Consider the following 14,736-nt stretch of genomic DNA (forward strand, 5'->3'; position numbering starts at 1 on the left):
GGCAGGAACTTTAAGCACTCGCATGAAATTCTTCAAGGAATGAAGTGCTGAATTCACAATACACTTATAGAAGATCCCATTTCTTAGTGACAGTTTGAATAGGGGATGTGATAGTAAAGAATATATTGGAACACAGAGCACAAAGCACCCATTAACCATCATTTCCTCCCAAATGCTTGGCTGCAATAAACTTGTATAATGGAACTAACTAATTGTTCCAGGCATGTGTTTTGACTTTTGCTTATTTGCTTATTTTTTTATTTATTAGGGGTTTTTTTGTATGATCATATGTTTAGCTTAAAAGATCACTCAAAGTTTGTAACAATTTCCAGAGATTAATACATGAAATATAATTTTGTTCCCTTTCCTGTGTTATGAATTGCAAGATCCAAGAGGTATGCATGTTTCCAGTCCCAACACTTAGGCCTATTGATGGATATTTCTATTATTTCTCCTTGTCATTAACTTATTTGATAACAAAGTTTTATGCTCATCAATACTTAAACACTTAGACACATGAAAATGAACACTATGAAAATTTCATCAGCATTTTCTTCTAGGTGTTCAAGACAGAAAAGGCTATCTAGATTCTGTGATATTTGAAGAATGTAACTGTTAACTATAGAATTTCTTCGCCCTTATTAAAAATATTGAAAAATGCTGTGGCATAATTTAATATAAATTTATTAGTATTCAATAAACATTATGTATACATAGTCTGGCAGCATATAGAAATTAAGAAAATGACCATGTGACGTTTGTATGAATAGACGCTACCATATCAATAAGAGTTTGAAGGATTATATCCAGGTTTTGTTCAGTATAACATTCCCGTGTTTAGTTTTAAAAATACTAATGTTCTTTTAATACAGGAAGACAGTGCAAAACTAGTTAACTTCTTGAATGAGAATGCATTACCTGAAAATATGCCTAAAGACCTTCTACCTGAAGAATCTACTAAGACAGAAACCAAGAAATTTGAACACACTGACTCTTCTTCCTCAGAAGAAATAAATGCTGGTATGGAAAATGTAAAAAGTGAGACTTTCTCAAGGGAACTGACAACTGCAAAGAACAGTGAATCTGACTCCAAAGACCCGAGTGAGACCCGCTACTGGATTAAGAATGCTTTAATGCAGGATGGAAACTCCTATGAAGAGTCTCAGAAAAATATGGGGCAAGGCTTACAACTTGAAGTGAAGTCTTCCGAGGAGAAAGAATACGGCTATATTGTAACAGTGAAAGAGTAAGTATAGCAGCTGATTTAAATGGCATTTTTGACTGAAGAAAAGATAAAGTAATTGCACCTAATGAAATATGAATGTACAAGAAGAAAATGCCACAGGCTTGATTTTTAATACATCTGAGACTGTTTGGAACCTGTTCAGTACTTTGATGAAAATACAAGAAAACAGTTCCATTCTCTTACAGTTGCCTTTCCTCCAGTGTGGGAGGTATGTAGTTTGCAGGTCTTTTGCTTAGACCTCTTTCTATCTTCTCATGTTCCAGTGACCTTCCAATATGTCAGTAAGTGTGTTTATGGTTAGCATGTGGGCTTTAAATATTTGACTTGAAAGTAGCCTAAATATCAATGCCTGAGTCATTCTTTCAAAAAATGACACACAAAAATAAAGCACAATATGTTCTCTGTGGTTTCATTTTGATCTGAAAATAACACATATAGGAATCCAAACTTCATATATAGAGCTAGTTTAGGAAAGAAGACCTAATGATTTTAGGTCATGTCACTAATGAATTTGACATTTAATACTATACTTTCAACAGACAGCTTTTTTCCCCTAGTGATACACAGTTTATTGCAGGAACATTTGGGAATTTAGAATGATGTGGACACTTTTACATCCTTTTCCCCACTGTGAGGACAATGTTATATTTGCTTAGTGATCCCAACTCATCTTCTGTAAGAAATTAAAAATTTCTAGGATGGACTTACAGCTCTTTGCCCAATATTAAAGGGAACCTGAGACAGAAACTTCTGTAACATGGATTAATTCTTTTGACTGTCTCAAAATTATTAATGGGATTGAAAGCAATAGGATTGTGGAGGATTCTTGTTTTTACCACACTGTATTGCTTTGAAATGTGTGTGACTGGGTATCAGAGGCAGCTGCTTGTTTGCCTTCTCCCAGGGACTACACTTGAGAAAGACTGGAGTCATGAAGAAAGGATACCATTTGGGGGGAAGAGATTTTATACAGTGCATGGAAGGACAGGCATGGAAGGAGAGGACAGTGAAAGCTGAGGCTCGCCTGCAAACATCAGAGAGAGAGACTTCTCAAAAATTAGGGAAAAAACTCATTCCTTGGAGGTAATGGAAGGAATATATTTCATAAGGATTCAGAGCTTACCCTGCAGAAAATAAGTTAGTGCAATGAGAGATGCAGAAGGAAAAGGTTCACCTTGTGAGGACATAGTGGGTATGAGAGTTAAGTTCACAGATCCCTGAATTACTTGAATTGAAATGATCCATGTGCCATCCTGAGTTTTATTTCTATCATATTAGGGTTAAAATTTGTTCATTTTCTAAAGAAAGCTCTAGAGCTTAGAGAACACCTTTTGGGAGTTTTGGAGTACTTGCTTTAAGGAAAGTCCCAAAGGATTTGAGGTCCTCATACTTCTCTTAACTTGTCTGTGTGTCAATAACCACTGTTAATTATTATCTAATGACAAAGTGCTTTGGATTTAATTAACCAGTTTTAAACTGCTTTTGAAATTACACTTCTCAGTTGTTTTTCCTGTAATGTTCATTTTCATTGACTGGTTCCTGTGTCAGGCTCACTATTCTCAAGAACCTGCTTCAGGAGAAAGCCAGTTATTACACAGTATTTTTTTTTTTTTATGTCTAGGTCTTATCTTAGTCCTTCAAGTAGGTTCTATTTGATTTTTGCCACTCAGGACCCTCCCTCCTTGTTTTTGAAATCAGTCTACCAGAAATTGATGGGGATACCCTAGTTAAACTGCATGTTTGGGTTCTTGCCTGTGAACGCTAAGTGAAGCAGTAAAAGCTAGTTTCTTCACAGCTCAGTGCTAAGTCCCCCAGGCCTTTTAACTCACATCAGTCTGAAAGGCACCTTTATATCCTACAGTATCTTAATGACACCATCTCTCTTGACCATGCAGACTTATTTGGCTCATAAATTCTCTAAAAGCTTAGAGCTTTCACAGTTCTATGTAATGGGAGACGTTCCGACTTTCAGTCTTCACAGCATGTAGATTCTTCACTGTGTCATCTTGTCTGGTTTTCTTCCTATCTAGTCCCCCACTGATGGGTTTTCCCTGAATTATGTCTATTATTATTCAGTGAAACTTGCTGAAGAAGGTAATTTGTCCAAAGGTACTTGGTCCCAGAGGACTCCACAAATATAATTTAGAATAGATTTGTTCAGCTTCTTTACCATTTTCAGTACCAGAAAGACAAAAAATATGTTTCTTATATACTAGATTATTACAATTTTAATAACTTTTGGGCAAGATGCTTTTAAATAAACATTGGGATGTTGATAAAAATACTCACAATGAGAAAAAAATTGCAATGAGTTAAATGAAACTACTTCAGATGTTTTGAATTTAAAATATAAGTTTATCAAAACAATTTTAGTTTTTAATGGTAACTAGCTCATTACACAAAGCATGTACTACCTGTATTCAGAAAACTTAACTGATAACTCTTCACTACATTCTTACAACTAGATGTCATCTTCTCTAAAGTCACCATAGAGGAAAAGAGAATAAGCTTTCATGCTTTTTTTTTGCCTTTTTTTTTTTTCCAGTTCTTAGTCTAGAATGAGTTAATTATTAAAGAGAATTAGCTGATTGAGTTGTACTAAAGAAAAATTCCCTTTGTACCAGGATTATGTTGCATTCGATCTGCATCAAACAGATTTTGGTTCAGGGTTCTTAGGCAGTGACTTAGAACTCTTCAGTGATTTGACTCAGTATTTCAACTCCAAAATATACTGGTTTTATTTCGGTTCTTGTTGTTAAACTTGTTTTAAATAGGTCTATCTGAAATGTAAGAGTAGAATGAAACCCTCATATTTTGCAAAAAAAAATTTATATATTCTGGAATTTTTTAAGAGTCACAAAACCCGTTCAGAAAATTCCACATGCTAAAAATGGACTTGTCTTCTCTGCAGGAACAGTGAAATACTTTCTACAGCATTTGAGATATCTGTTATGTACTAGTATTTCCCACAACCATTTCTTTAGTACGTAAAGTGGACTTAGAGAACAACTGCATCAGTTTCAGTAAGGACTTGGGTTTTATGATGTTGCTGTAATTGTACTTTTTCTTGGGTGAAAGGGGATAGAAAAAGGGATGTTTGTTAACTATCACTGCAGAGAAGAGAAATTTTAATGTCCTTTCACGGAACATTTCTTTAGTAAGCTTCCAGTATCATTAAGGTTTTGTACTGAAAATCTTATTGGCTGTTTGCAGTAAAGAAATAGTAGTAATAAATGGCTTAGTTGTCTGCTACACATTTATTTAGAAGCATACTTGCATGTTGTGTTCATGTAGTGAAGTAAAGGGGCTGGAGCTATCTCTAGTCAGATCTTTAACCTATGTCAGTCTAAAATTACTCCTGTTTGAGAGGTGATTGTAAGTACTCAGGAAACTGATTTCACAACTGATCTTTGATATTTTATGTTTGGAATTGATGATCTTGAAGATTTTTTCCAACCTAAATAATTCTATCATTCTATGATTCTATGATTTGTGTTTAGATCTTTATGCTTTTTAAAAGTTCTCTATTTTAAATAGAGACAAAGCTGGAGCTAACATCAGTCATGAAATATTTCTTCCTAACAGCCTGAGCGTTAGAAAGATTTGTATGTGAAGTATCTTTCTTACAGTAGTTAGTACATTTAACAATATAAACCTAAAATTATGATTTAGGTCGTTTTTTTTAATGCACTCTTAACTTGTGCTTACAAAATGAAATGCCAAAATATAATGAGGTACTTATTTGTTTTCCAGTACTACATCTTTGTATGGTTTTCTTCTTCCTCCATAAAACAATAGGTCATAGTTTCAGTCCATCGATTTTTATTGGCCATGATATTTTTTGACCAGCAAAACTTTATTTTTACTGCTGAAACAGTGGTCTTTTGGTGAAAAGGGGAAGTAGTCCAACATATTTGTACACTGCAGATAATAGCTTGAGTTTGTTTCACCTTCTGATCTGAAAATGAAACTGAAAAGATTATACTCAGTGGTATAGTTGACAGATGTCAGGGGTGATCCATTCACTGTTAGATTCTCAGGCTTCCATGACTTTGCAAGTGTGATCCAAGAAGATATTAAGACTGCTTCAGTGAACTCCTAAAATGCCAGCTTTTAATTTTGCCACAAAGCAAAGATAAACATTTCCATGTAATACTTGAAGAAAAGATTTGTGATAGTTTAAAGACTTGTCAAAACAGCAGTCTGATTGTCTATTGCAAGAACAATAGGTCACTCCTGCTGTGTTTGTTGAGTGACCTTTCAGATGGTTGGAGCAGTGCAATCCATACCGATCCATAATATCCATCAGTGCTAAGCTTCAGAATGAATTGACAGTTTCAGTGTAGAAAATTGTCCAGCAAATCCTCCACTGTGCTGCTTCAGCTTTTTATTATGCTGAGAAACCAATCAAATTGGCTGATTTACTTTGTTTACTCCTTTCTCCTTCAAAAAATTGGCATTCTATCACTAGGATTTGTGTGAAACAGGTTTGTTTCTTTCTTAGTGTAACTGCTTTGAACTGTTTCTACGAATTTTAGCTCTGAAATTCTGAAGTAATCTTATAAAACAAAGCTATCTACAGGATGTTATTTTCATTCATATGCTACTTTGGCTATAGTTACAAAATACTCCATTTTACTGGGGATACATCAGTGTGAGCTCTCAAATCAGAGAAGTCTTTGACTTTGGACAAAAGAACTCTTCATATTTTCTGAAATTCTAGTTTTTTGAGTATGGAAAACTTTTTTGGGGGTTGGAAAAAATGCCAACACTCCCATTTGTCTGGCAGGACATGCTGTAAACTGAGGGCCAAGGTCCCACAATCAAAACATTTAAACAGTGTTTAGCCTCCTGAGTCTCTCATGAGGAAACCCAAGCCTGACTTTCCAGAACATGTAGTTCTTATCATCTCCAGTAAAACTAAATGGAAGCTGCTGCATGATCAGCAGTTTAAGTAGTCAAGTTCTTAAATATGAAATTGAGTAGTTAGGCTTAAATGCACTAAGAAAAATCCTAATTTGAGAGTAGAAAGTTCATGTCTCTTCACTGCTTATCACAGTCTTCCAAGCTTCAAAGTCAAGTCATGTTTCTCTAAAGCTGTGCTTGGACACCCAATGCAGAGGAACCTGTCCTGTTTTGTGATTTGTCAGAATGCATATACTTGAAGTTTTTCATATAAATATGAAATCACAGACAGCTCATGGCAGCTCAGTTAGATTGTGAGGGAACTTCTGGCAATTGATTGTATTAATCAATTCCTGGATATTTCATGTTTTGTCATATGTTAACTCTCCATTCCAGACTGTCTATGTAAAATTATATAGGCTGTAAATCTGTAAATCTGTTCACAACATTTTAAATTATTTGGATCATACATGCATTTCTATGTCTTTAATTTGAGGTAGCTGGTATTCTACTTAGATGCTGTGAAAAAGCTGAAAATGGATCTTGTGTTCATAGTATAAAATTGCTATGGAATATGATGAGTCTGACCCATTTAACGTGCTGAAGGGTTAGGTTAATTCCAAATGCTTGATATTATTTCTCCACCTTTACAAAGGTGATAAATGATAGAGCTTTGCATATAATGATTACTTTCTGCAGGATGGTGTTCAGGTTAGGACCCTGAAGCTGGGTTGTACAGAACTCTTGGTTTATTCCCCAAGCTTTCTGTTTTCCTAGACAAGTCATTAAAGAATTGTATTTTTATGATCTTCCTTATTTCTTTCCCCTACCAGGTTAAAATATTTAGTGCATTTTAATTGCATTTTAAAATGAAATTTAAAATAAATAGGAGGAAATGAATCACAATGTCTACAGCAATGAAACAGGGCTGATAGGTTTTGCTGTTCTGTTACTGGAAGGTCTTGAGGTTTATTAGAAGCTGAGCTTTTGTATTCCTGAGGTTTTTCATCTCCTTTTTAGAAAATAATAACAAGATGTTCTTGTCCTTTAATATATATATACAAACATAAACACTGATTTGACCTTCTCTGCGTATCTCAGTGTTCTCTTTGAAGCTGTTATTCTACCTGCGAGTGCACTTTATCAAGGGAAAAAGATTTGTCCATATTCTTCACTTAACTTTTATTTCTAGCTTTAAAAACTAGAAAAAATCATAAATATACGTAAATCGGAAAACTCTTGCTTCTTAAGTCTTAAAATCAGCAAGGGACAGCATTGCTCACATTAAAAATGAAGTTAAATATAAAATTTTTATCCCTCACTTTGTCACTTTCCCTAGCAGTCTCTACCCGTGTATAAGTAAGTTCCATATGTCAATCATCGATTTTAAAGCCAAAAGTTTTGCTTCTGATAAGGGATCAAGCTATGTTACCTAAATGATACAGATGGAAAATACTTGCCTATGAATTTATCCAGTAGAGACAATTCTGTCATTGTGTCTCAGCACCATAACTGGTGGAAAGACATAAATCTAGAATCTTCCTTGGCTAACTCTTCACATGTAATTATTCATACTCCCTAGAGTTATCTAGTAAAATAATTTTCCCTCTTTAATCCTCCAGTTTCCTTGTGATACTTAGAAAGTGACAGAGATCATATCCCCCACATTACTGCTTCACCGCCTTAATTCTGATATATATTCCCATAGGAGAATCCTTCTTGTTCGTGCACAAGAAAATAACAGAAAAACAGTAGCTATGGTAGCTTTGTTATAGAGGGACATTTTTTTTTTTTTTTTTAACATGAGTTCAGCTTTGAATATTTTTAATTTCTTATCTGTTGTATATGCAGGGGTAACATGATAGTCTGTTCTACTTCTGTTACCCTTAAATTTTGTGCTTCCAGAATTTGTTGAAATGTATTACCCCGGAACATGATTCTCACCTGATGATGTAGATCACTTTACAAGAGGAGTGCTTCCAAGGGTCCATCTTTCCCTCCTCTTAGGGCTTTACTTCCACAGATATTTTCCTCTGCTTTCTACTGGGACCAGTTCTGCATTTTTATCTGTAGAGGAACATCCAGAGCAAAATTTTGAATTGATATAGCTTGTGACCACTAACAGCAATAATGACAAGGAATCACTCTGATCCCCTGAGTCAATCAAAGGCAACAGGTAATTGTAGGAGTGCACCTGGAATCCCCAGCAGTGCTACAAGGACCAGCTCACATTTTTATCTCTCCACTTAGCTGAACAGGTATGGCTGTTGACCTAGTTTCCCAGAACGGACACTCCCACTTTTGTCTTTGTGCCTCATTAGCATCCCTTGTTCGGGTGTCACACCTCAGCTCTTTTGGGAGAGGAACTGGTGCAGGTACTCCCCAACCTCTCTGTGAGCAGGTTCAGGTTACTCTGCTGACCTCAGGCTATAGACCTTTAATCACTGTGGCAGCATGTTACATATCCCTGAACTAGGGATGGGGCTGTGAGCTGTGCTTTGTTTTTATAAACACTGAAACCCTGAGATACTGCAGTATCTCACAACACCATATGGTCAATACTTTTAGTGTATCACAGAGGTTTTGGGGTAATTAACATGTACTTCATTATAAAAGCTTTTGAAATAAGTGAGAAGGAGAAAGCCAAAGATCAGGATTCCTGGGAATGCAGCAAATTGAATCATAATGCAGTCTATTACTTGCCAGTACTTTTTCATTAGTGCAGCTGTGCTCAGTCCTGGGAAGCTCAGATGTAAAAATGCAATAATTTAATTTTCATGCCTGAAAATTTTTTTGAATTTCTTATCTCAGATAATGTGAACAAAATGCAAAAACCTGACCACTAAGAATTAGAATGAAGTTATTTTAATCTCAATCTAAATAATTTTTATTTCATGAAAATGAAGTTTGATAAGTATAAAATCAGTTGGGACTAATTCAGAATAAAGAAAATAAAACTGAGAAAATATTTTAACTTTTCTTTCAAGTATAAAAGATATTCTGGCTTTCCACTGACCCTTGTTTGAAGAAGGTATGCCACAATCAAAAGACTAGGTATATCTGCTATAGAAGTAAATTTAGAGTTAATTTCTTAATAGTGTGGTGAATAGTTTTTATAAAAAATCAGTTTTAAAATCTTTAAAGTTTGAATCTCTTGCAGAAATTTTCATATTTCTTTAACTTCTTTTTTTTTTTTTGACACCATTGTTGGATATTCTTAGCCATTTTTAATTTAAACCATTTGCATTATAAATTGGTCTGGGCTTTAAGCTGCCTTTGTAGGCAGAGGGAAGATATGAAGGAAGGAAAAGAATGAAAAGTTGGGAAATGCATTAAAGTGTGTATCATCAGTTGTCCTCAATCTCATTTATTAATTAGTTCTATGAAAGAGTAATTTAATATGGAAGAACAATTTTGCATTTGCACATCTTTTTTTGCATCAGAGATTCAGGGTTCATGACAAGTGAACTCCAACACTTTTTCTAACACTCAGCTTAAAGTGCATTAGGGAGTACATTGGTGGGGTCCATTTCAGCCTTAGAAAGGAGGACATCACAATTACGGCACAGATTATTACCATTATATTGCATGCTTCTGCCAGCAACAAAGCACCTGTATGAATTTCTTGCTATTAACACAGCTGGAGGTAGTGTGTGTTTGAAGTAATGCAAGTACAGGCTGGCACAGTGTCACGCTTCCATTATAACTCTAGAGAGTTGATGCTTCTCGACTTCTCTATCACTCTCATGTTTCCATGATGCTGTTATCTCCTCTGACCTTCATAGCCTGACCACTGCCATTGATTTTTAGCAAGTGTCATTTGTGTTACAAATTGGTCTGGACTTGATTCTGTCTGTAGTAAGAGGTTTAAATTCACACTTACTTGTGGTGGGGAAAGAGGGAAAAAATTACAAAAGTGGGAATTTGCTGAGCTGTCAAAACAGAAATAAGCTTAAAAAGGTTTTATGGCTAATAAAACCTTTGAGGAAACAAGCATAGTAAAACAAAACTGCTGCCCAATGCAATAAAATTGCAGTGTTCTGAAAATGATTACGATACAGTGCTGTGAAGTCAGGCAGCTCTCAAACAACACAGTGTGTAGTTCTGTGCTCAGAAGTTACTTTGTTGCTTTCAAGAATCCTGAATAAATCTGAACTATTTACAAAATTAATCATTATTTAACTGAATTTAAGGCACAGAATGCATTCAAACCAAATTAAATCCATTTAGTGCTGAAATACATTCCTTCTCTGAGTCTCTACTGGAGATGTGTGTTTCAAGATGTATGAAACTACACTGTAACACGGACAAAAGACTCAAACTCAGACAGACAAGGAACGCTGTTTTAACACCATGGACTTGAAGCATCAGTGCAGGACTTTCATTACAGATTGTCAGATGAGTTACTCTCAGGGGCACTTCCAGACAAGAGAAATAAATACAATTTTGGTGTCTAAATGTTTTTTTTAGGCTTGGCAGACTCAGAAAGAATTTAATGGCAACACTATAAATTACTTTGATGTTACAATGCTCCCAGCAGTCCTTGCTATTCGACTTACATCCTCTGTGACCTGGAGGAAACCCCTCTAATGTCTGTTTCTTCTCCATTGTATGGATAATATGCATCTTTCTTGTGATGAGTGAGACTTAATTTGCATCTAGAAAAAGAGAAGTAGGAATTGAAGAAGGCTGGATTCAATAGCTTTATACTGGTGGTTGCCAACCTGATGAGAATGGGAGAGTCATGTCACTGTGTTGCCATGTCTTCTCTGACATGCTGTGTGTTACCTAAGGTGGCAGGAGTACTCACTCCTTCCATGGGACATGTGTTGATGACACCATAGACCATTTATTCTCTCCTCAGATAAACGTGACATAATTTCTCGGCATTGCAGGGTGTGTGGCTCAGATATTGGTAGCTAGCAGGTAAATCAACCAGGTTTGGTAAGTGACCTTTCAGGTCAGAGAATAGCGATGTGCTAAAAAGTACCATGAAGCCAGTTCCCAGGAGATAGGAGTCAGTGGGAAGAGAGGAATGAAAAATCTCTTGGGGAACCTTGGTAAAGCTAAATCTGTTTATTGTGATAGCATCAGCAGCTCTTCCATAGTTCAGTTACTACTGAAATTTGCACACAAAGAGGTTCACAACCTTCTATTTCATACTTCAGTAGCTGAGTTTCCCATTATGTTTCTTGTTAAAATATTTACTAATCTTATCATTAAAAAAAAAAAAAAAATAATTAAAAAATAAGACTAAAAAGAGAAAAACAGCTAAAAAATAAACTGTCCTTAAAATAAAAGCTTTCCTAGTATTGTTTTCAACTTCTCTGAGATGGAGAAGTGCTGTGACTGACCACATCAGTGCTAAGCTACTGTTCACATTTTAAGTCTTGACTATTTATATCTGAAGGCCACCAAACCTCAGACTACAGGAGACAGTGCCAGGGACCCTCTCTTCTACTTTGTGGCAGCACCACACCTGGAAGACCCTCAGGAGTGAAGCACCTTCTGATATACATCACATTCTCCTGGGAGAAGAGATGCTCTTGCAGCAAAACAGTGAGTTGTACCTACACTTCAAAACAGGAGATAAATGAGATGCTCTTCATACTGACTTTAAGGAGAGTGAGTCACAGAGCAAGGGCCAGGGTCTCACTGCAGATTAAGGACTGGTTATGAGATAGGAGGGAAAGATTCATCATGAACTGCTACTTCTCAGCATGTAGAGAGATTAGTGGTACCCCATGGGCAAATTGTCTCTGTTAGGAAGAACTATGGAGGATTTAGAAAAATTCCAGATGGATTTAAATACATTGAGGGATTAAAGAGCACAATGGTAGATGAAATTCAGATGGAATAAGTGTGACAGAATAATAGACATTAACAAAATAGTCCTTTTTTTAAAAAAAAAAAAAAAAAAGTGTTCTTAGAACTAACCATAGTCTGGGCTCTGAGGCTGTGGAAAATTTTGAAGAAAAGATTTGCTGTCTTTAGATACATGAATCCTGGCCTTGGTATGGTGGCATATATTTTCAGACTTGAAAATTTAAAAGGTGACGTGCAAATCCTGACGTTGGTGGCCCATTTCCCTGCTGCGTGTTTCTAAAACACAAACTAATCTAATACATATCATTGAGGTCAAGAGTTCAACGGGAGATTTTTAAAAAAGAGAGATTTTTATACATAATGAGTATATACATAATCACATTAACTAATTGTAGAATTATACCATAATCTTTATTTCTTTTCAGAAGGACTACTCTTGCTGCAGGGTATAAGGCAAGAGGGATTGATTTCTGATCTCTGAGATCTGTTCTTTTCCTAGGCTGCAGTGCAGTGAGTTCACATGGAAACAGAGTGCATGGCTGAGATTATCATCCCAGTCTGGAAACATGAGGTTCATGTATTTCATGATGTTCATGTAAGGATAAAATGACACCATTCTTGTATCTGACTACTGGAGTCAGATAATGAATCAGTCGGAATCTGGTCTTTTAATGTATATTTTCATTTATTTGGTCAGGTGTCCCTAGTACTCCCTCGATAAATTATAAGTGTTTTGCTGCTTTCAACAGGGCTTTGTTTGGGCAACTGCCTGAATACTGGCAATTTCATAGCAACCCTCACACCTTTTAAGTTTTACCTCAGGGAATCGAGGCCAATGTTGAAGACTGTTACTGGACAACTTTTTTAACATCTATTTTTCTTGATTTTTATCAGTGTGAACACAACAGTGCCCATGAGGGAAAAAAAAAAAAACAAAAAAAACAGAACTAATGGTTTCTGTCTGATACAGCATTGTTTTTCCCAGGGTAGACTGCTCCTTAGGAAGTCCTTACAGAGATATATCTCAGCTGACAACTCCTCTTGCCATCCTTCAGAACTTTTCCAGAATTATCTTGCACTTTATTTCTTCAGTCTTAATTTTGGACTCTTCTCTGTTTACTGCTGGTTTAGACAAATCAAACAGTAGCATGTCTGAGGTGGTTTTAAATAACCTTCAGTTGTGCTGGTGGCTGCTGCTGAGAACTGACTCAAGGTCTGGGGATAGTATGTTCTGCTGAGGATGTGCTCCTTTCAGCAATTGCACTTCTCACTCCTCATTGATCCCAGCAACAGCTACTGGAAATTGCTTTCCAGCTCTTCACCCTTTTCTCTTGACAGCTTTTAGCAGGCAAAGCAGCCATAGCTGGTATGTACCAGACCCTTGCCCATGTAGGAGAAGTCCTTGAGTCCTGGCATTCAGTCTCCTCCACTTCTCTTTACCAAACAGTGCACTGAGGGTTGAGATACAGTTGAAAGGAATCAGGCCTGATACTGGCCCATGAAGGTGGGTGTTTAAACATGATGAAGCTACTGTCACCTATTCAAATAGATCCCCTCTACTGGATTTAATCTTTTGTATTTGTTAGAGCAAATAATAAGCAGACAGTTCGTAGCATATCTGTAAGTCATTTTAGAGAAGCTCTGAAATACTTCCATACACCTCAGACTCTCATCGCTCAGCCTGAGCCCTGTGACAAATATACCTGCTCTTCTACAGGCAGAGAGGGAGAATGGCAGCTTGTGCTGGAGCTGGCCAGGCTGCTTCTCCCAGCTTCCCATCATCAGGGAGTTTGCCTGCAGCCTAGTCAATGCCCATGCTGCTGCCAAATGGTTTTAGCAACCAGAGAAAACTAGTCCTCAACATTATTAATCCTAAAGGTGGCCTCTTTATTTGACTATCTAAAGCATTCCATATGGTATTCCACACCCATATTTCTGAACTTTGGGCTTTCTTTTAGGTCTAGCTTTTTATTTGCAGTACTAAGGAGACTGTGCTGCATATTAAGTGATACTGTTACAGACTATTGCTCTGTCAATGAGGGGAAGCCAATTTAATGTCAATGCACAGAGACATTATTAAAAAATGGCCAGGTGGAACTTTCTTAAATGATTATTTTAAACTATGGAATGCATCTTTTTTAAAATTCAGTATTTAAAAAGACTAGAGAAAAAAAATATATCAAAGATCAGTACTAAAGAAAGAAAATCTTCAACATGAAAGAAGCTCCTGTGTGTGTCTACTAAGTGAACAACTGTTAAAAAATATTAGATATAAACACTCAAAATAAATACAGAGGTAGGCAGGACCAACAAAATTATGTTTGTCAACTCAAGCCTCAGATTAGCTTCTGAAGTATCACCACTAGAAGACACTGAAAAACAAAGACATACCCACACAGGGAGGTTAGGCACCTCCTTTCCTCCACTGATTAGAGGGGCTTTTTGAGATTCCAGAAGACAGTCCAGACTGCAAAGTATGTCCCTGATTCACTGAGACATGACAAATAGAATATTCTGGGATCCAGTGTGTCTAGTGATCCTTTGCTGAAAGGTACCATGTGTAATATCTTCTGCCTGTCTTCTGCATATTACTGCAAGGGTTAGAAAGTGAAGTAGGAGATGGAAGAGTCTTACTGAAGTTAGTCTGAGCAGTTTTAACTCCCACATTCTAGGTGAGCACTCTGTGTACCAGCCCTGAGTGATAGCACTGTCCATCATCCTCCTGATGACCCAGAAATTCATCTTCAGGCATAAAAGCA

At 36.4% G+C, this 14,736-nt stretch overlaps 1 protein-coding gene across 1 annotated transcript in view; it reads left to right on the forward strand.

The window, feature by feature from the left end:
• The window catches only part of PTPRN2 (protein tyrosine phosphatase, receptor type N2), a 616,207-nt gene that overhangs the window by 203,417 nt on the left and 398,054 nt on the right, over positions 1–14,736 (forward strand). The window contains exon 9 of the mRNA XM_026843491.1: positions 873–1,246. Within this exon, the coding sequence (XP_026699292.1) occupies positions 873–1,246 (374 nt within the window). The remainder of the gene's footprint in view (positions 1–872; positions 1,247–14,736) is intronic.

The sequence above is a fragment of the Athene cunicularia genome (genome assembly GCF_003259725.1).
Source record: "Athene cunicularia isolate RWA chromosome 2 unlocalized genomic scaffold, athCun1 chr2_part1, whole genome shotgun sequence".
Classification (NCBI taxonomy): Eukaryota; Metazoa; Chordata; class Aves; order Strigiformes; family Strigidae; genus Athene; species Athene cunicularia.